At 39.6% G+C, this 23,101-nt stretch overlaps 1 protein-coding gene across 4 annotated transcripts in view; it reads left to right on the top strand.

The window, feature by feature from the left end:
- Positions 1-23,101, top strand: part of SEMA5A (semaphorin 5A) — a 368,047-nt gene that overhangs the window by 128,491 nt on the left and 216,455 nt on the right. For all 4 annotated transcript variants that reach the window (XM_036409220.2, XM_036409216.2, XM_045571872.1 and 1 more), the window contains one exon: positions 12,447-12,642. In XM_036409220.2, coding sequence (XP_036265113.1) covers positions 12,522-12,642 — 121 coding nt within the window. In that variant the 5' untranslated portion in view covers positions 12,447-12,521. The remainder of the gene's footprint in view (positions 1-12,446; positions 12,643-23,101) is intronic.

The raw sequence follows: 23,101 nt of genomic DNA, 5'->3' as shown, positions 1-23,101 counted from the left end.
CACAGCGACAAATGGGGCTCAGGCTCTCCTGTGTGGCTTGCATAGATCCAGGTCTCAAGGGAGAAGTCACACTTTGATGGAGTCTGGGGCCACAGAGATAAATTGCATCCTCAGGAGGCCAGATGGAGAGGTCCTTTCTGCTCACTGGGAAAATGGCCCCAGGAATGGAGGAGGTAGCTGGTGTTAGATCTGGAGCTCAGTGAGTGCAAAAGCTCTAATATAGATGTGTGTGTGTGTGTGTGTGTGTGTGTGTGTGTGTGGTGTTCTGGACAGGCTGAGTGTGGGAAAGTGTGGGGCTTCAGGAGGATTAGTGAATTGTTTAACTCTACCTGGGAGGTGTGGCTAAGGGAATTGATGAAGTAGAGAATTACCTCTGTTCATTCAACACATGCATTTTTAGGTTAGCAGTACTGTGACGCTTCTACAAATTACAGCTGATGAAATCTCAGGCATAAGGTTAATAAGGTTGGAGCTAAAACTGGGAGGCAGGCAATCTGGATTCAGAGTCTGCGTTCTTAAAATCTCGCCCTGCTGCCTCCTCTAAGCTAGTGTCTCTACACAGGAGGGCCACTGGGCTGAAGACTGAGGAGCACCGTTAGATAGTTCCTAACCTTTTGCATAGCAAAGGTAGGCATGCAGACATCCTGGGGCAATGCTTTACTGCTAAGAGAACAACTTGCCAAACTGATGCAATTTGACCTTCCTTTTTCCGGACTTATATTTAGGAATCATTCCTTTTGTCTGTTCATTATGGAATGTAAAGCATTCGGGATTACATTGCAGCCATGATGACCTTTATTGTGATGCCCTGAATGACCTTTCCACTCTCAGGCTAAAGAGCTGAAGAATAAAATACGATATGTTCACAGCATGTCTGTATTTCCCTGCATCACATTTCATGCTAATCATTCGATGCTTATGTGGCAGCTAATTCAAGGTTTTTATTGACCTGTTCTTTTGAAATCTCACATAAAAGACTGATAACTTATGGATGAACTTGTAGTTTTTCATAAAAACTCTCCTAAATCTTGTGGCAAGCACTATTCAGCAGCACTGGCAGAAAGTATCTAGACCTTCACCATGATTTTCCCATTGTTTGGACAAACACTACCTTGGTTTTTATCTCCTCTAGTGCCTAGCCTGTCAGTCGGTTATTATGTGTGTGATACTCTGTTCTGGGTCCTGGGATGTCAAGTGAATAAAACCTAGGCTCAGTCCTCCTATTAGTTGCTTATTTCCTAGTTGGCTATAAACAAATACACCCATTGAGAAGTTTTAAGCAGTTCTAAGTGACATGAATGATTTCAAGTAGGTTTATGTGACAACTGCTTAATGCTTTAGGAGGTCTTTCAAGATTCCTTCCTCTTAGAAATTTTCAAATATGCAAAACAATATTATTAACTATAGTTAATTTTCTGTTTCAATGAGGATTTCCTATTCTTGCTTTTAATAAACTGAGTCAAAAGTAATAAGTAAGTAAAAAGTAAAAGTAGTAAGTAATAAGTAAGCCCTTGAGATCTAATTGAAGATTATGACAGATTTAAGTGAACTCAAGTATGCTGACTTTGCCAGGTCTGATCCATTGGGCCCAATAAGTATCATCAGATATCATACCTGAGGGTGGTTGCTAACTAAAATCTGAAAATACCAATTCAGGGCCTTTTCATTGAATATTCTATCCCCCCCCCCCCCCCCCCCCCAGTATATTAGCAGTCTATTATGTGTAAATTCACTGGATAATATTTCAAGGCATTTGCATTTTCATCTTAGAATAATGAATATGATGAGTTTATTTCTGTTATGAATTGTAACATCCTCCTTTTTTTTTGTCCTTTGACTTTCATGTACTCCAACAGAGGATGGTGTGCCAGAGTAACGTGTCTGAACCTCTCAGGGTTAACATGCCGTGGTGGTATCTTCCATGAGCTTTCCGTTTCCAGGCCCAGGAGACTTCCTCTTTTTAGTTGGGCTGTCTATAATAATCCCTTCATCCCTTTGGCTATTAATTGGAAAATTATGACATTTAGAAAGGACATTTCTCAAAACCACAAAAATCTTTGTATTTGGACCAGATGTTAAGAGAATTTTTAACAGAGAAATAAAACATCTGTGACAATGAATGGCAGAATTGAAGAAAAAGGACCATAAGCAGCATTTTAATGGAAAGATAAATATTGTTATGAAGTTAGAGATGTGGGTTTGCATTATTTTCACCCACCATTTTTTTCCTCAGGTGGTGATGGCTTGCCAGTACTATGTCTTGTATTTTCCAGTGGTGGAGATTTTCACAGCCTTATTTTAGAATAGGGCAGATACCCAGGTATTTGCAGTCAGGGTGGTAAAGACTGTAATAGAAATGAGTATTGATGTGCAGTGGGGCCAGGTGGGGATGGGGGCAAAGTGGAAAAAAATCGGACAGGGCTACTCAGAGATTGGGGCTGAGGATTGAGTCTAGAGGCAGGGAAACCCATAATAAACAGCTGACACTGCAGAAGTGAGAAATAGATGGGTTGGTCAGGGTATGGAAGTGGGCATGATTCTAGATATGGATGAGGGAAGGGTTGACAGAACATAGCGACCAACTGAAAGATGAACTTGGGTGATGAAGGAAAGCGAAGTGAGGGGTGGGTCCTCAGATTCTGAGTTGGATGTCTGAGTAAATGGTGTGGCTGGATATGAGGGCAAATAGGCATGAAGGGAGAGCTGGTGAAGACAGGTATTGAAGTCACCTTTAAATGAGGCACATCTGGGTTATTCCTGTGAAGATATCTAGTTTGATTTATTAGTTTAGATCATGTACAAAAGTTTTGAATAGAGTTATAGATTTGAAAGTCACGAGTTTTTAGAAAATTTGTAATATTATGTGAGTTTTAATAAAAGGCCATTGAGAATGTGTAGGCTGATAAGTGATGAACCTTCAAGAGAGATTGGGGTGCACCTTCATGTAACAGGAGGACTGAGCAATAGTTCTGGATGCAGTAGGAGCACAGGGAGATTCAGGTGTTCTTGAAACCAGGGAACAGAGGATTTTGGGAAATATTCAAGAGGAAAGGTCAGTGGGCACATGTGCCATGGAGACTTCTACAATAGTTGCATAGGCTCACAGGATTTGACAATTAGGAGGTGACCAGTGATGTTGACCAGAAGAGTGAAGATGGAAGGGTGAATCCTTTTCTTCCTGCTACCACTGTGTGCTTTCCCATGTTGGCAAAGATATTGCACTCTAAGTTGTGCTTATCTTAACTAGAAACAAATGGAAGCTATGAATAAAAATTTCAACACCATAAGAGTCATTTATAACTTGATTATCTTATTGTGTCCAAAACCCTTTAGAAATTGTCCTTTTTTCCTTGAAAACCCATTATTTAAATTTTCATTTTTAGAAAAGACTCAATTGTTAGTTTAGCTAACACAGAAGTAGAGTCAATGAATTTTCACTTAGTTTTAAAACCTGCTGACAGATAAAATTAATATTGCCTTTGTGTAAATAATAATTTTATCTAATGGACTTCATTTATTTTTTATGGATCCTTCAGGCAATCTGGAGCTAAAATAGGGGGAAAAGGCAAAAATGCAATAACAATTCCCTTTGAAGAGAGATATAAAATAAGGTCATTGGAGCCGAACATTGGAGCCGAACTGTTATTGAAATGTATAAAATAATTTAATGTTTGCTTTTTCCCATTTTATACCAGGAGGTCATTTTATATAACCATAGAATTCCATCTCATCTCCCTTCAGATATGAGGAAAATCTAGGGGTAAGAAAGCCAGATTCTTATTCAGTTACCTGAAGGGTGGCAGGGAATGATGCTTCTCTCCTTAAGGCAGTCACTGTTTTCATTAACACATTCCTAAAAATGTTTCATTAATTCATTGATGCTAAATCTCTTTTGGCTGATATTTGGCAGTTGAGACACATGGGTTAAAATAACCTAAAAAGGATCTGATTTTTACAAAAAGGTATATAAATATGGAAGATGCAGTATGTCTGATGAGCATCCTGATTCCCCCTAGAGATTCAATGTCATAAGAAGAAACCTGTAATTTCACCTCATTTTCCAAATAATGGAATGTTCAGTTATTATTTTTGAAAAAGATTAGAAGAATTTATTTTCTTGCATACTGTGCATTAAGTTTATTGTTTTATTGATTCTTTATTTAATCCTATTTCCTGCTCAGTACCTAAAATATCTTAACTATTGTAAGAAAAGAACATAGGTTCATTCAATACATCGATTCCAGCCTTGAACACATCAGATTCATTGTCCTGGATCATTTCTTCCTGCTGCTTTAAACACTCTTAACTTGAACTCCTTCAGAAGCCATCACTTCTGCCTTCTTCCATTTAGAGGGAATTCCTTTATCTTCTGGGTTTCCTAAGTCTTTACTTCTATTTCTATTTGATAATTATCAAAAGATAGATTTTTAGTTGCTTGAGTCCTCTTAACTGTGACCTTGGAGGGCCCCCATTGTGTCCTCTTCATCTTTGCCCTTTGTGTTAGAGTGCTGTCTCTTGTCCATAGGTGACATCCTTCAATATGCCTGGTTGGTTAATGATTTCCCCCTATGATTCCTCTTGTTTCTGTGCTAAGCACTTATCTCTTATTATGAAATGTGGGGATACATTACTGGAGTGGATTCAGATCATCTGATCTTGTGGCCCTCAATAAGTGTGTGGTTCTGCCAGCATGAGTGGGAAGACTGAGCACGCCTTGCAAAGAGCCAGCGGGTAGTAGCCTCACCTATTTGGTGTGGCTGCCACAACACACTTGATCTTACAGCAATAACCTATGAGATGCCTCTAACCCGAGTCTTCATATCTTAGACACAGAGTGAAGAGAGAGATTGGATGATTTCAACCTCCCCTTTCATCTCTTGAATTCACAGAATCATTGACAAGTCCTGTCTCATATGTGCCAAGGAATGAATAAACCACCTCACCATGATGTTTGGCACTTCACCATCCCATGGCAAGGGATGGGTGAATTCTAAATGCTCAACAGAGCATTGGCTATGTGATTTCTGATTCACTGAGACTGCATAGTCAACATGTTGGAATGCATATAAAAACTTGAGACTATAACGTTCATTCCATAGGTGGTTTATAGTAAAGAAGTATACGTAAATCAAAATGTAGGAATATGAAAGGTTGTATGCCTACACAGGCAACCTTTGATGAGGAATCTGGCATTAATTGCTACATTGGGGTTCCTGGAAAAGAGCTGCCACTGTGGGCTGGAGTGGGTGGCGTTGTGTATGCAGAAGGTGGAGGCCAGCCTGGACCAAGCCCAATGGGAAGGCTTGGGCAGGTGTGGGGCTCATGGTATCAGCAACCTGAGTGTGCAAGGCTGCCTGAGGATCCTGAATAGGCCAGCGGGGCTGGAGGGATGCCTTTGCAGTGGGAGTAGTGGAGGTGGAATTGGAGGAGATGATAGTTGGTGAAGGGGCAGATTGTTTTCCTTGGAATGCCTTGGGGGAACTCTGGGAGTTTCGAAAGGCCGGGGCTGTTTACCTGGCAGGAGCTGAGGATTGTGCAACAGGTACCCTAGTTAGCTGTGCCAGGGTGTGTGGGGATGAGACCATATGGTTTATTTGGATGGTGGTATGATTCTTCAGTGGTTCTACTGCTTTCAGTTTAGTCTGGGACTTAATTCTGGGAGATCAGTTGGTTCATCAGATCCCATGGAATAGGGCCAGGAGATGGGAAGAGGGAATGCAAATATACACATTTCAGAAGATCTGACCATCCGACATTACAACATGCTGTACTTTGTATTATTAAGAAGCGCATGTGCAGCAGTCCTCAACTCTGCCTTCACCCCTTTGATACTAAGGGCTCTGCAGTGGGCAGGTGTGGGCACCTTTCATGAGTCCTGTCTGAGTCAGTTCACCTGACCTCATTGTCTTCTCCCCAGTGGAAGTCCTGGCTTCATGGACTATCTGAGATGTGCCAAAGGATTAGGCCACTTCCAGCTTTACAGTAGACCTCAGTCTCGGCAGAAACCCAGCGATTTCTGAACAGAAGCACACTAAGCTTATTTTGGATCTGTGTTTATTAATAACCAGTTAGACTTTGTTTTCTAAGCAAACTTCTTGTGTAAGTGCTCATTCTTTTAATTTCTTTCTCTTTCTTTCTTTCTTTCTTTCTTCCTTCCTTCCTTCCTTCCTTCCTTCCTTCCTTCCTTCCTTCCTTCCTTCCTTCCTTCCTTCCTTCCTTCCTTCCTTCCTTCCTTCTTTCTTTCTTTCTTTCTTTCTTTCTTTCTTTCTTTCTTTCTTTCTTTCTTTCTTTTCTTCCTTCCTTCCTTCCTTCCTTCCCTTCCTTCCTTCCTTCCTTCCTTCCTTCCTTCCTTCCTTCCTTCCTTCCTTCCTTCCTTCCTTCCTTCCTTCCTTCCTTCCTTCCTTCCTTCCTTCTTTTTAATCTGGCAGCATTTTTTAAACTAAGAGGAACAGTTATTTCTGTTCCCTAAAGCCTATTCATTTGTGGTGTGGGTGTGAATGGGAAATGTTATTTATTGCACACACACTTATACTCAGAGTTTTGCTTATTTAAATGGAGCTCATAGAGAGATCCTCCCACATCAGGAAACTAAAAGGAAGGCCTCAGGGGTTTTGAAATAGATGCAACAAAAATGCTTCTATTTTGTAGCCCAAATTAGCCTGCTCTAATAAATCTTCCTATTTGCAAAATTGTTTGTTTAGTATTAACTCACCTAATATGTTTTTAATTTTTCAGAGGAAGTGGGATGAAATTAGAACAACATTTACTTAAAACGATCTTTTAAAAATTTCTGCATAATATATTTCCCAATGTAACAAATAGTTATAATTAACATGACTTTTATTCTTAGTGAAATTTTGCTGATAAGACTCAATACAAATTTAGTTGGGATATATACATATGTACAGATATAAATATGTGTATATATCTATCCTAATAAAGGGTAATATGCTAATTAGACCGGGAGACCTTCCAGGAGGCCTTCCAGACGTCCTTCCGGACAAAGCAATGATGGCAGGGCCAAGGCAGAGGCGGTTAAGGGCAATCAGGCGAGGAGGGGAGGGCAGCTGGGAGTGATCAGGTCAGTGGGGGGGAGAGGGGGAGAGGTGGCAGTTGGAGGCGAGCGGACCAGCAGAGGTGTCATTGGGGGTGAGCAGGCCAGCAGGCAGAGTGGTTAGGAACAATCAGGCAGGCAGATGAGGGGTTAGGAGCCAGTCGTCCTGGATTGCAAGAGAGATGTCCCACTGCTGGTTGAGGCCGGATCCTACAGGCCTAAACTAGTACTTGGACATCCCCCGAGGGGTTCCAGATTGGAGAGGGGTGCAGGCTGGGCTGAGGGACACCCCTCACCCTGTGCACGAATTTTGTGCCCTGGGCCACTAGTATTTAATCTTTCAAATGATGATAGATTATTCAATTTCTAAAGAGGGAGAGGTACACACAAATTGGAGTTTCTCATCCAGGGGTGACTGGCAGTATCTAGAGACAATTTGGGTTGGCACAGATGGGGCAGGGGTGCTCCTGGCATCTAGTCAGGGATGTTGTTACATGCACTGAACGGTTCTCGGAATAAAGAATGATCTGGCTCTAAAGGTCACAGCGCTGAGATTGAGCACTAAAATCCCTGGTATAATTCTGTGCCTCCCCACCTCCGTCACCGAGAGGCCAGAGCCCAGTGACTCAGTGGAAGATGGAATTACATAGTCTAGGACGGAGCCTTAGAGTAAAGGCATTAGTCATGCATGGCAGGCTGCTCAGAAAAGCCCACTCTGTAAATGAAGATGGTGAATGCCCGGCTCTGGCATCTTACCACAAGGATTGTTTATAGTCTCTTTATTTTAAGAAAAAAGGTAACATCCTATGTAGACTGAAAATTATAAACTTCTAAAAATCACCTGTTCTCTTTAAAAGTGCTTCACTTAGTTTTTCATGGCAAACGTGTAATTTCATCTCATCATCGTAGGCCTACGAGTCCCATTTTAGCTGCTCTCCTCTTGACGTGGCATCTCCTCCTTTTCTAATGGCCCCTTTCCACATCCAGGCACTTGTGCTATTTTTCCCCCCACCTTTCCTTCAGGAGGCAAAGATGCTGACTCCGAGGTGAGAAGTTCATGGCTGTTGACATTGGGCAGTTTCAATGGATGGTTGTTCAGTGGAACTCATTCATAGGTAGGACAGGGGAGTCTAAGTTGGTGTGGGCCTGACACATTGAAAAATCATGTGCAAGAGAAAAATTTGCTCGTAGTCTCCAGTTGACTTGAACTCAGGCTGGGAGGTCAGGATGAGGCAGTGGCCCATCCATCTCAATGGAGTGTTGCCCAGTGAGAGGTAATGTGTCAGAGGTACTGCTCTTGGTGCCTGCTGGGTGCCAGGGACAGTGTGAATGTGTGGTGTCATGCCTGCCACAGAGCTAGCACTTTCTGAGGTTTCCCTGGTACTTTCACTAGCCTTCCTGCTTTATTTTATCTTCGCTGACTTGTTTTGACATGATTGGTGATAATCTATCTCCAGGGGGCTGGTGAGGGTGCTTCAGATGCCCTTGTTCTGAACAGAATGAAATTACATCTGAAGTCCCTTGAACAAGTGTTACTCTATGTTACCTCATCTGATGAAATTTCCTGTGTGAAGTCTCAGGTCTAAAGGATAAGAAAAGGAGGGCTACTTCATGTGGTTACCTCTAGACTAGAATTCTAGAGCCCTGCCCATTTTTTCAGACTATGATATCTTTTCCAAGAGTGAAATTAATCATCTTTTATTTTTATAAGCCAGGAAAAAAATAACTCCTGTGCCTTCATTGTCCATTAGGGTGCACCGTGTCTGGGCAGGGGTTGTGGCCCTATGGGATAGGTACCCTACCCTCAACCCCTAGCTCCCAATTTTCTTCTGCATTCCTTCCTCTATCTTCATGCTCAGGGTTCCTGCTCCTGCAGAAGCCATACTCTAGCTTAGTCGTGATGTATAGTTCCTCCACTGTCTTCTGCTTAATGTGTACATTTTCATCAATAGGAGCATTGAGTCAATGAGACTCAACATATAGAGACTGAGAAATCCGATGCCCCCTAAAATTTATGTGTCTTCTTTGTGAAATCTCACCATATATTCAGGGGACACTCTGTTAGAGGATGAGGCCTCTATTCTTCATTTATAACCACTTCCATTACAAGGACCCTAATAGCTTCCCACTTTTGCATTTTTTGGGTCTTCTATTTGATATCTCCTCTCCCTCTTAATCTACAGTCTCTTCCCACTCACCACTTCTCAGAAGCCACAGTTCATGATCTGTTTTCTTTACACTAAACTTTTCCTAGCATTGACTGCTTTTCCTTAAGTATTCTCTCAGCATCTTAAACTCAACATGCACAAAACTAAATGATCATATTCTCCTCTAAACAAAATTCTATTGATTACTGTATTAAACACAATGGCACTACCATCTTCCCAGTCTCTTATATTCTTTGTCTTGAGTCCATCCATGCCTCTTTACTTTCTGTTGCCCTAAAATTTTCAGATTAGAACAATGATCATTTTATTTCATTTCACACTTTGCAAGTTAAGTTTCTGGTTTCATTGAATGCTCTTTGCTTACCTGGCATTCAAGTTAGCCATGTATGTTCTAGCCCACCTTTTCTCCCTCTAATCCTTTTTGGTTCTTTGACACATGGATTTTGTCTTTTGTTTTACTGAAACTGTTTCCTCCAATTAAAAAAAATATTTTTATTGATTCCAGAGAGGAAGAGAGAGGGAAACATCAATGATGAGAGGTAATCATTGGTAAACTGCCCCTTGCACATGCCCCTCTCCTCCCCATTCCTAATTGGGGATTGAGCCTGCAACCTGAGTAAGTGCCCTGACTGGAAATCAAACCCTGACCTCCTGGTTCATAGGTCCATGCTCAACCCCTGATCCATGCTGGTCGGGCTGTCCCCCCAAATTGATCATTGACTGTCTTTTCACTAAAGCATTGGTCTGACTCATTGGGATGCAGTTGAACAGGTCTCTTTTTAAAAAGTGTTATATTTTTAAATCTAACTTGATATCCATTTTTTGCTTGGTGAGCTCTCTCTGATTTTCTTCTCATCTTCGTGTTATGACTGTTTAATTATCAGCTTCCAAACAAACGTAAAACTTGATTTAGCTCCTCCTTTTCCCTCCTCATGCTTTCCCTGGGTGAATTTAACCACTCCCATGATTTTAACCTTTCTAAACATTGTATGCAGTCTCTGACTTCTTTTTATATGAGCACCCAGCCTGGATTTTCAAGTTTGCTGCTTTTCCTTAAGTATTCCCTCAGCATCTTAAATTCAGCATGCACAAAACTAAATGATCATATTCTCCTCTAAACAAAATTCTATTGATTATCATATTAAACACAATGGCACTACCAGCTTCCCAGTCTCTTATATTCTTTGCCTTGAGTCCATCCAGGCCTCTACTTTCTGTTTCCCTAAATTTTGCAGATTAGAACAGTGATCATTTTACTTCATTTCACACTTTGCAGGTTGGGAGTTTGTACAGAGCTCACCTGGGTGATTCCTTTGCTCTCATCCTTATTGAAGTCGTCAGTGGCTTCCACACTTACTCACCTGTCAGGTGCCTTGGTGGGAGGGCTGGGAGGCTGGGCTCTGTGGGAAATGTCCCTAGAGCTCCTCTAGATGGTCTCTCTAGCATGGTAGGCTCAGGGTAACTGGACTTCTTACCTGGGGTCTCAGTGCCCAGACAGCATGTGCTAAGAGATAGGAAATGGAGACTGGCAGTATTAGGGGCTGGGCTTGGAACCTAGCACACCATCACTTCTCTTGTATCTGATTGGTCACATTGATAACCCAGCTTCAAGAGAGGGGTCAGAGCCCAACCTTAACTGGTGGAATTTCAAAGAATCCATAGCCTTCTTTATTTTATTTTTAAAAAATATATATTTTATTGATTTTTACAGAGAGGAAGAGAGAGGGATAGAGAATCAGAAACATTAATGAGAGAGAAACATCCATCAGCTGCCTCTTGCACACCCTCTATTGGAGATGAGCCTGCAACCAAGGTACATGCTCCCAACTGGAATCGAATCTGGGACCTTTCAGTCCGCAGGCCAAAGCTCTATCCACTGAGCCAAACTGGTTTTGGCTCCATAGCCTTCTTTAATTTGCCATACTTTCGCTAACCCATCACTTTGAATGTTTGCCTAAATTTTTATTCACATTGACACCATTAGAAGTCTCAGCTTCACTTGTTTCTCTTCTGAGCAACTGCAGTGTCCTCAAATGAACCTCTCCTTTCTACCCAATTTCCCAAGTACACTGTTGTAAGAATAATTTTATCAACGTTTCATCTAATGTAATATTAATATACTATGGTAGCTTGTTGCCCAAATATAGAGACCTTAGACATTAGTATAGTTTGCCTCCCAAACCTTAACCCTACCTACTCTGTAAGCTGCTTCCCACTATATCTCCTTTTGTATCCCCTGGTGTTTGGGACAAGTATAGCAGACTGTTCCCAAAACACTTTGCCTACTCCTTCCTCTTGCCTCTTCAGGGCATCCTTTCACCCTATCCTCTTCCTTTGGCATGGAATGCACTTCCAGAAGTCTCCATCTGCTGAAATCCTCTTTATCCTCCAAAATGAAACTCAAACGTGAGTCCCTCTGTGGATACACCCTTCATCTGTCTAAATAGCACGAGGACTCTCAACTCCCACCGCATTCCTGCTTCTTTTTATGGCTTTTTAACAACTTGGATTATAGTTATTTTTATAAGCCTATCTTATTTTAAAGCTTATTCATCTTTTAAATTATTCATAGGCTTTCAAGTATCAGCACTCCCAGTATAGTAATTTCATCTCACCCAGTGGGTGCTCAGTATAGATTTCATTGGATTTATATTTGGTCCCTAGCCAGAGACTTTGCAGATCATCCATGCAAAGGATGGATGACCTGCAAAGTCTATACATTTCAAAGGATAAATTCACTAAATATGGGCAATTTTTAAGAGTCGGGTAGCATATTAATAACTGGCTTATAAGTCAATGACAATGGTTATAGTCTTATTCAATAGGGTCTTTTGAATATTAAAAAGGAAGGGCAGGGTTCTCAGGGTTCCCACAGATAGGTCTGTGTTTGCATGTTCCAATGGAAAACCAATTGATGATCCCAGCCCTTAAACTTCATTCCTTAGGAAAGTGATCGTGATGTTTCCAATGGACCTTAAACTTGAACATTTCTCCTTTTATAAAAAATGGACTATCTCATCAAATGATTGTGAGAAAAAGGTCCTTATTGAGACACACATACACTCACATGTATCTGACTTCAGAAAAATGTCTGCTTCTCAAAGCTCTCAGCTCTTTTTCTTTTTTTTCTTTTCTTCAAGGTAGTGGTAACAGGGCATGACCAAAGGGCCACCACCAGAAACGCTGAGCTCGGTTCCATTCAGGTGTTCTCCTTTGTGTTTCAGGCACTTTTCCCACATGACGGGAGGACAAGCTTCTGGTTAGAAGACAAGCGCAGAGCCCAAGCTCTCCTGCCCACCATGAAGGGCCCCTGTGTCATCGCGTGGCTGTTCTCCAGCCTGGGCTGGTGGAGACTGGCCCAGCCCACGACAGACGCTTCTCAGTGCCAGAGAGCGGAGCACCCGGTCATTTCCTATAAAGGTAAGGACAGGCATGCTCTGAGTGCCACGGCACTGTCCACACTTAGTGACAGGGTAGCAGTTGCTCCACTACTCTTACTTTAGACGTTGTTCAAAAATAGGAGCAAACATATGAAATCCTTCATCGCCAGAATTTCATGTCCAGAAACAGATCACTAACTCAAGAATTTTCACAGATAAGGAAGCCCCTGTGTTGAGACCACTGTTATGTAGCAGGTGCTGGAAGCATCCTGGGCCTTTGAACCAGGGGGTAAAAATGTGACCCACAGACATAACACCAAAGAAAAGGAAAACAAACAAACAAAATCTCAGCTCAGCATTTCCCCACAAAACTTTAGCATTGCCACAAAACATGTGATTTGTGTTCCTAACTGGCTTTGTATGGCAGACAGAATTGGTTTAATTGTCTCTGTTCCTCTGTGGATCAATGGGATTAATGAATTGGTATGTGTATCCACTCATGTGTTTTTTCATTAATTAGTATTTATTTAGAGTTCTTTTCACCCTGGACACTCAGCATGCAGGAAGAAATTGAAATGTCTTTATCTCTGTCCTCAATGAACTCAGTTATATTATCAAGTGAATCATAATTATTCAGTCATTGTATTTAATAATATACAACAATTTCAAATAGACAAAAATAGAAAAGATAGTTTAAGGGATACCCAAACCCTGTAATTATTAATTCATGGCCCACTTTTTTTTTTTTTTTAAATAAATCCTCACTTGTAGTTCACACCACACCCACCAAATTATTTTGAAGCAAACAATAAATCTTACAATTGTATCTTTATTATTTTAGTTTTACTATAAAAAGAGAATTTAAAATACCATAATCATATCAAACAGACAAAAATAACAATAAAAAATAATTCCGTAATGTCACCAGACATTTGGTAAGCATTATGAGATCCTGAAGGGTCTCATGGATACTTACGCATTTTTATAACAGTGGGATTAAATCAAGATCTAATGAAGTTTACATATTGCAATTCGTGGTGTATCTTTTGAGTCCTTTTAATGGTTTACTGTTTGTTGTTGTTGTTGCTCCCCTTGCATATTACTTATTTAAAAAACTCTAAGTTCTTAGTAGTATAGAATTTCCTACAGTGTGGGTTTTGCCAAATGCATTCCATTGGTGTTGTCCAAATGTCCTTCTGACTAGAATGTTCCTGTAAACTTGTACCGATATCAAGGCTGCTTAGAATCAAGTTCAGATCTTTCTCTCTCCACTCTGTCATGGATGGTGCTGTGTACTTCCATTGGAGGCAGATGACTGAGTGTGAAGTTAGCAGTCATTGATGATCATTGCCTAAATTTACTGATTTATTCAGGGGTACAAACCTGAAATTTCCTCATCTTGTCATTCTTCTTCATTTAATGACAAGAATATTTCTATACAAAACAACTTTTCTTCGCCATCTCATTTGATTATCCTGAGGGTACTCCTTATATAGGAATGGCTGAATCAGTTTCTTTAAGACTAGTGAGGTTTGTTTTTTTTTTTTTTTTTTTTTAGCATTATCCAAAGAGGACAAATAAGATGTAATGTTTGCTTTCTGTTTATTTTTCTTATTTTGATGATGGTGGTGATTTTAATTCTCACCAGAGGATATGTTTTTAATTGACGAGAGAGAGAGAGAGAGAGAGAGAGAGAGAGAGAGAGAGAGAGAGAGAGAGAGAGAGAGAGAGAGAGAAACAGAAACAGAAACATGGGTCATTTGCCTCTGATACATGTGTCGACTGAGGCATCAAACTCACAACCTGAGTATGTGCCTTGAGCAGGAATCAAACCTGAGACCCTTTGGTGCATGGGACGATGCTACAACCAATGGAATCACACCAGCCAGGGCTGATTATTAGAGTTATTATTAATACCTGGGTGTAATGTTTGATATATTATTTGAAGCAGTTACAGTTTTTGTTCTTATAGATGGTAAAACGACATCTCAAGCCCTGGGAGCCTCTTGAATTTGGCTCCTGAGTTCTTTTGACACAAACCAAGTTGCTTCTGATAACGTGCTGACTCTCCGGGACAACAAGATGTCGCTGACTCCTCTTAGTCATTTTCTTCCGTAGACCCAACAACCTGCCATTTTTGGCTGATGTTGCGTGGAGGTGCTCAGTTAGGTGTCTTGACCTGAGGAAAACATTTAAAAAAAAATGCACCATATATACTTTCTAGACAGTTAGTTTCAAGTCCCTTCCTGACTGTATTCCTGAACCTCTTCTGTCTTCTGTCTACATCTTTTTCTCCCGTGCACATAATCCTGAGTCTCTGCAGCCAATATAATTATTCCTTTGCCTTTTCCTGAATATTCAGCTGTTTTGGAATAACAGTTTCATGCAACTGGAATCATTTTTGACTACTAAAAACTCTGTACAATGATTCTCTTCTTTTCATTGTTAGCGTATACATTTCATTGGGAGATTAAAGCAGAATTACTGCCTTGAAATCACTTGAAATAATTTCCTCTTGTATGGTTATGCCAACTCAAAACGCAACTAGTTTTTTTGAATTTTGCTTTTGTTTTTTAGATGTTTTTAAAATTTACATCTCGTTATTGTGTGTTGCTTCAAAGTCAAATCCATCAAACAAGGATGTTCAAGGAAACTAGCTTTTCTTCTTCTTTTCCTCAACCTGTTTAGTCTCTGCTTTTAGCTAACTGTTTACTTAGTGTTTAAAGTTCATGCTTCTTTTTTAATATAAACATAGATGTATACACACATATATTCTTGCCCTCCTTTCTTAGATAAAAGCTTGCATACATATAAAATTTTCTCTATGTAGCATTTTTGACATAATGATGTATCCTTGAGGCCACTCACTAGTCAGATAGATTTATGTCATTTCTTTTTCTAGCCACGTAGCTCTTACTATGTGATGAACATAGGTTATTTTCTGTCATTTGTGATCATGGACTATTAAAATAAGCGATTAAAATAGTCCATTTAATAGGCTATTAAAATGAGTAGCACCTCCTGCAGTCAACTTTTAGTGTTTTTGCAATAGTACCATTGGGAGACATTCCTAGAATTGGGATTGCTGTGTCAAAAGGTAAATGCACATGTGGTTTGCTAGATATTACCCAATTTCCATTAATGAAGGTTGTGCCATTTTGCATTCTCTTTGCTCTGGATGTGAGTATCTGTTTACAATCAACTTTTCCAGCAAAGTATACTATTAGTCTTTCGGATTTGAGCCAATCTTATAGCTCATAAGTGGCAACTCAGCTTATTTTAATTTGCACATTCTAAATTAGGAGTGAGTGTACAACAGACATTTAATTGGTACCTATTATGTGAGAGGGTCTGTGCTAAATATTGAGGAGCTAGAGACAAAAAACACAGTCTGTGTAAACAAATTTGAATACCTTGAGGAATATAAACCAAAAGGACCGTTGTAAAAGCTTTTTACCTGCCACCAGAAGGAATTATCTAGTTGAGAACAAGGCATCATGGGATGCAATAACAGGGGACTTTTCAAGAGGGAGGTGGCCATCATAGCATTCAGTGATACAGAGAGTTAAGGAAGATGTGGGCCAGAGGGTAGAGTGAGAAACTCACCCTGGTTTGCCAGGGACTTTCCTAGGTTATCATTGAAAATCTTGTGTTCTAAGAAAAGCAATGGTATATTTGTTCCTTAGTGCTGCTGTACCAAAACACTATAAGCTGGATGGCTTAAAGGAACAGAGATCTCTTCTTGTACAGTTCTGCAGGCCAGAAGTCTAAAATCAGGTGTTGGGAGGTCCATGTTCTCTCTGAAGGCTCCAGGGAAGAATCCTTCTTTTCCTCTCTGTGTCTTCTGAGGATTGTTGCATGAGTTGACCTTCCTTGACATGTAGACTCATCACTCCAGTCTCTGAGTCTGTAGCCACATGGCCTCTGTGTGTGTCTTTTTGACCTCTTATAATGACACCAATCATATTGCATCTAGGGCTCATCCTAACCCAGCATGACTCCAATGCAACTAATTACTTCTTCAGAGTCTCTGCTTCTAAATAAGGCCACATTCACAGATATCCAAGATTAGAATTTCAATAAGTCTTTTGGGAGGACCCCATTCAAACCATAACAAACAGCATTTATCAGAACAGGCTTAGCGCAGTGCATGAGGAGAAACAGATGGCGATGAGCTGAGGGATACATGTGGGATGAAGAAATCAATATAAAAGGAGAGAATGATTGTTTCACCCAGCAGGGACATGAGGACAGGGGATAGCTATTAAGAGAGCATTATTTAAGCACTTCTAAATGGTGATGGGAAGAAGCCAGGTGATGCAAGATGCTGAAGAGAGAAGAATAGGGGGAGATAATTGATTAGCAAAGTCCAGGGCTGTAGGAGGGGTAGGATGCAGGGATTAGTTTACAGGAAGAAACTCCACCTCCAGTGTGGCTGGATGGAGAATGGCCAAGGCACCCAGGATGCAGGAAAGTTAGTGAGTGGGGGTGGCTGGAAGGGGAGGGAGTTCCTGAAAACCTCCAGGTCAGCTGAGAAGGAGTAGGCAGGGCAAGGGTCCAGAGTATGGGGGTTTTAGGAAGGAAGTGCTTCTCCGAACAAATGATAAGACTTGACCAAAATCACACACAAAGATTCCCTCTGTCCTTGAAATGGCTCATGTTACAGCTGAACAGGTGGCCACTGATCACCTACACCTCTTTTCTGTAACACACGACTCCACAAGAGGATTTGAGAAAGCAGGGTGAAATATTGATAAGGGAGAAATACAAGAAGGGCTAGACGGTCTTGACTTGCAAGATCTTGATTTCCATGTACATCTAGAATACAATATCATGAGTTAGTGTGGTAACCGTGAAGGCACTCTGCACAGAGGCAATTGGTGAATTGAACCAAATGCTATAGTCATGTCTTAATGCATCTAAGCACATCTTTTTTTTTTTTTTTTTTTTTTTTTTTTTAATATGTGTGTTTTTATTTCAGAGAGGAAAGGAGAGGGAGTGAGAGAGAGAAGCATCTATGGTGAGGGAAAATCATTGGTCGGCTGACTCCTGCATGACCCACACCAGGAATTGAACTACAACCTCCTGGTTCATAGGTCAACACTCAACCACTGAGCCATGCTGGCCAGGCATAAGCACATCTTATTGAAGTCTTTTTAAAACATTTTATTTATTTAAAAATCTAAAATTTAATTAAATTTATTGGGATGTTAATACCATATAAATATGAGGTGTCCAATTCTCTAATACAACATCTGTACATTGCATTGTGAGCTCATCACCCAGAGCCTAGTCACCATGTATTTGAACGCTTTTAGCCTCTTCATCCTACCCAACCCTTTCCTTCATGGAAGTCTTGATTCGATGTACCTGGCTAGGCAGAAGATGGGGCAGGACTATTTCCCCAGCCTCTGTGGGCTTCTCTGGTCTGCCGGAGTTCATTGCTCAACACGCTCTAACAGCTGGCTGGGTTTGCAAGGTTGCTCCCTGGCTGCATGTTCTGGCATATGTATCCCTGAGTGTGCAGGGGCTGCTGGAACACCCTGCCCATTACTGACAACCATTCACACTTATGTCCTTGTCGTTTGCTTAAAAGTCTGTTCCAGTAAAGAGGGGGAAAATATAGGGACCGTTCAAGACAGCATTTTTCTCAGCATGCTTACTGAGTCTCATAACCATTTCTGAAATGAGTTTTAAATGTTTAATGCTCGCTGAGGCAGACCATGCCATATTCTGCTTTTGTTTGTTTATTGATTAAAGTTTAACCCAGCTATTTCGAGAGCAGGCTACAGTTATAGGAATTGGTTTATGGGGAGCAATTATACGTTAAGCACAGAGGAAGGCCACTGATGGGGTGAGTCATGTCACACTCAGGCTCTCTTTGTGTGGGAGCCTTAATAACACTTTCTTCCCCAAGTAAACTCACAAGAGAAAAAAAATCATCTGTTAATAAAACCAAAGAATCACACTTGGTTTATGTAAATTTTAGTTTTTACAGAGAAAAGCATTGGGTTCAAGAGAATTTTCTACAATTGGTATTGACTTGTTAAACTACATACAGATTCATGTGAAAATATTAAAATGAAATAGTAAAATCAATTTCATGCCATCTATTTTTAATTAAAATAAATTTCCTAATTCTTCCTTGGAGAATGTAGGCCACTCTCATGCAGTCATGCCCATGTGTGATTTACAGAGGTCAAATGGTAACTCTGAGAACAGGGAGAAACACTAGAAACAATTTTAATCAAGGTTTCCATACTGGAAGACTGAACTCTTACAGGGACTCAAGAAATCAACTACTACAGCTTGTGTTGTAATGATGAGGGTCCCAGAAAACAGAGAAGAGGAAAAATCCAATGAGAGCCAGACATCACATGATTGTCTGGGGCATGAGACACCAGACAGCCAAAATTCGACAGAAAATGCAGTACCATGAGACGTGCATTTAACTGTGGAACATTTATAGGCCAAAGGACATATATGGAGCCATAGGACAGGTATGGAGCCATGGGGCTTGCATGGGGCCATGGGACATGTATGGGGCCATGGCATAGAAATGGTTCCTTGGGGCTCCTTCCAGCATCTCCATCCTTGTATTCTAAAAAGGTTGGTTGCCCTAGCTGATTTGGATCAGTGGATAGAGCACTGGCCTGCAGACCAAAAGGTCCCAAGTTCAATTCCAGTCAAGGGGACATGTCCAGGTTGTGGGCTTGATCCCCATTAGGGAGTATGCAGAAGGCAGCTGATCAATGATTGTCTCTCATCACTGATGTTTCTCTCTCCCTCTCTCTCTCTCTCTCTCTCTCTCTCTCTCTCTCTCTCTCTCTCTCTCTCCCCCCTCCATCCCTCCCTCCCTCCCTCTCCCCTTTCTTTCTGAAATCAATTAAAAAATATATTTTTTTAAATATAAATGTATTTAAAAAATTCAAATAAAAGGTTAGTTCAATGTGACTCCAAGGATAACTGAGGTTGCTCAAGTTATACCCTGTGTAGTCCAAAGTGCAGCAGGTAGTAGGCCAAGCAATGCCAGTGCTCCAGGGACTGTGAGCAAGTCAAGGGAACATAGGGAGAGGCGGGGCAAAGGGCAGGTTGGCAGTTAGCAGAGCAAAAGGAAATGTGTACGTGGCCACTTTGCAAACAGGTAGGAGACAGCCTCTCAGAGGTGGGAGAGGCTGGGGGTTCCCAGAAGTTAATACTCAGAAGAATCAACAGAGAGGTTCAAAACATGTCCTATATTTTTATTGTCAACATTAACAAATAAATGCTTTTACCACAGATATAAACACTGAGAAATATAATTTCATAATCCAAAAGAAAAAGAGAGGATCCATAAAAAATAATCATTAATCCTGTGGAATCAGACTAGAAGCCAAGTTTAAGATTCTGTGCTGGACCCTTTCAGTCATGATTCTTTCAATCACCTTTGACTCCATGTGGAGATAAAGGCAACTGTTCAAATTCAAGGGACAAGTGCCCCACCCTAGTCCTGCCCAGTAATGGCCCAAGCTAGCATACACACTTAGTTCCATAAATATTTTGACTTTTGTTATGCATACATGAATGTTTCATATACTGTAATGTCAAAATCATATTGGGCAAAATATTCAAACTAGTTTGCAAGTGAAGCAACTAAAGTACATGCACACTGCCTACCTTTGACACTGAAAATGGCATTTGTGAAAACACACAGACACAGACACAGACACACAGACACACACATATATATATATAATGATTTTTTACGGAGAGGAAGGGAGAGGGATAGAGAGTTAGAAACATTGACAATAAAGAAACATCAATCACCTGCCTCCTGCACACTCCCTACTGGAGTAACCAAGGTTGGAATCTAACCTGGGACCCTTAAGTCCACCTGCTGATTCTCTATCCACTGAGCCAAACCGGTTAGGGCCACAATTTTTATTTTAAAGTCTGTTGCTAGTTTGCTATCTGAGAAAAAATGGAATATTAAAAAAGTTTCCACTTTCCAATTCTACAATGTAGGTACATCATGATTATTTAAAAATGCATAAAGTGTATACTACATTTTCTTCTAACATCTCTGTGAGTTATTCATTAAATAAACTGGTTCCAATACCTGCATTGTACTTTGTTGATGTTATTATCTTTTGACTGATGAGACCCTGAGATGGCCCCTGTTATATGTTTTTTTTTATAAATAATGATTAGGTTCTGAAAATGATTTATTGGGTTTTGAGAATTAACAATGAATTTTGTATTACTTTTGTGTGCTAGGGCCACTAGTGAAATAATTTATGACTGAACATCTATATTTTATCCTAAGATAAAATGTTTGTGTTTTGATTGATTTGTCTTGGTGGGGAATAGTTTTTATTATTTTAAGAGTACAAATGGAATACTTGATAAGCAAACTAGTTCAATGCGATTGCTTTAGAACTGGGAATACGATTTTGTGAAGTTGGTGTCAGAATTTTGATTTAAAACCTTCATTTGGCCTCAAGTAGTATGTTACTGGGTTTTATTCATCTTTAAGCATATCATAGGCTTTCTAAGCATTAAATGGCTAATTTATCTGTTTGTCACACTGAAGGTAGATAAAAATCTTGTTATTTTATGCATGAAGGAAGAGTTGGAGATTAAATGTATGGAGTGTAAAGTTTTAATTATGCAGTATTTTTCTTGAACTTATGACCTCTTGTGTTCTAGTATGAGGGCAAGATAAGCCGCCATGGCTACATCTGAGAGACAAAACATTAGACCAACTCTAGCAGACAGCAGTGCTGAAATGTTTCTGTCATCATTGTGACAAAGAAAAGACTCCAGTGAGGTTCTTAAATCTAACTTAGTTTATCTATTAATATAATCAATACCATAACTTTTAATTTTCTGGGAGGACTTCTATTACTGAGTGAAGAAGGGCCAATGATCTACTCTGGCTCTCAGAGGATTCTGTCTGATTTCTGTTTGGTTTCCATTTCCTGCATGTGGCTCACGGGTGGACTTCAGAGAGCCTGAGCACGTATGTCTTGCATGAGGCAGGAGGCATTCTCATTCATAATCAAGAGCTCATTGGTGTTGTATGCTAACTGCCAAAATGAACAGATGCCTCCAACCCACCGTGACAAGGTGCGGTAAAACAAGGTGACTATTCCCACCTCGGTAATACATGTGAGGTAGACTACACATTCTATCAACTGAAATCCATAAGACCAGATCCTGACGCCAGAAATGCCTAGCAAACTGCTTCTCTTGGCTCTCAGAAGGTAACTGAAAATTGTCATTCTCATTTGCATTTTTGAGTGTTGTGCCAGATAAGACATTCCAAAATATAAAACTACAGACCAGTAAATCTCACACACGTCTTAATAAAATTTTATCAGTTGAATTCAGCAATTAAAAAAAAAGGATAATATATTGTATCCAATTGATCTTTATTCCCAAAATGCAACATTGTGTGGGATTTCAAAGGTTTAACATTTAAAAATCAATTAATGTAAATCAATTTATTAACTATACTTTAAAAATATTTATTTCAATAAATCTAGTAAAAATATACTGTTTTACTTAGAATGAAAAAAATCACTTGATAAATTTTAGCTCATATTCTGGATGAAAACTAGGAGTTAAATGTATTGTCACAACATGACAAAAGTCATCTTAATAAATCTAAATCTAACATGATACTTAATGGATAATGGTTAAAGGATGAATGCTTTCCACACAAGTAAGTTGACTCTTACCATTCAGTGATTTTAATTATCATTGTGCTAGCCACTCTGAAATGTAATAATATATAAATGATTTCTAATATTTATTTTATTAAAAGTAATAAAATATATTTATATATTTTAATAAGTAATATAATAAACAAGTAGATGGCATACAGATTGGAAAGGAAGAATTACAACTCTTCTTGGCAAATGAGATTATCTATATGGGACAGTCTAATTAAATTTTTTAAAAGAAATATTAAAGCCAACAAATGAATTTCTCATGATTTCAACATATGTAGTGAGTATAAAATATTATTGCATTATGATATATTGTCAACTAATAATTAGAAATTGAAATTAAATTGTATCCTTTACAGTAATATTATAGATATGAAATAAGTATATATTTAACAAGATATGTGTAGCTGAATATTGAAAACTGAAAAAGATTACTAAGAAAATTAAAAAGACCTAAACAAATCACAAATATTTATAAGTCAAAAGATTCAGTTTTAAGATATCAATTTGTACTATATGTATTGCAGCTATAACACATGAATTGCAATCTATAGGTTTGTAACAAATCCAACCAAAATTTTACTGTTCTTCTATTATATAAATTGAAAAGCTGTTTTTAAAATTTATATGGAAATGCAAAATATTTAGAAAAACTGAAAATATTTTAAGATGATAAAGCTTAGAATACTTTTGAGCACCTGACTTCAAGATAATGTGGTGTTTCCACAAGGACAAACATATAAATCAATGGAACAGAAATCAGAGACCAGAACAAGATCCCACAAA

The sequence above is a fragment of the Pipistrellus kuhlii genome, unplaced genomic scaffold (genome assembly GCF_014108245.1).
Source record: "Pipistrellus kuhlii isolate mPipKuh1 unplaced genomic scaffold, mPipKuh1.p scaffold_m20_p_4, whole genome shotgun sequence".
In the NCBI taxonomy this organism is placed as follows: Eukaryota; Metazoa; Chordata; class Mammalia; order Chiroptera; family Vespertilionidae; genus Pipistrellus; species Pipistrellus kuhlii.
Note: the sequence above shows the minus strand (reverse complement) of the source record. Positions and strands in the feature narration are given on the sequence as shown.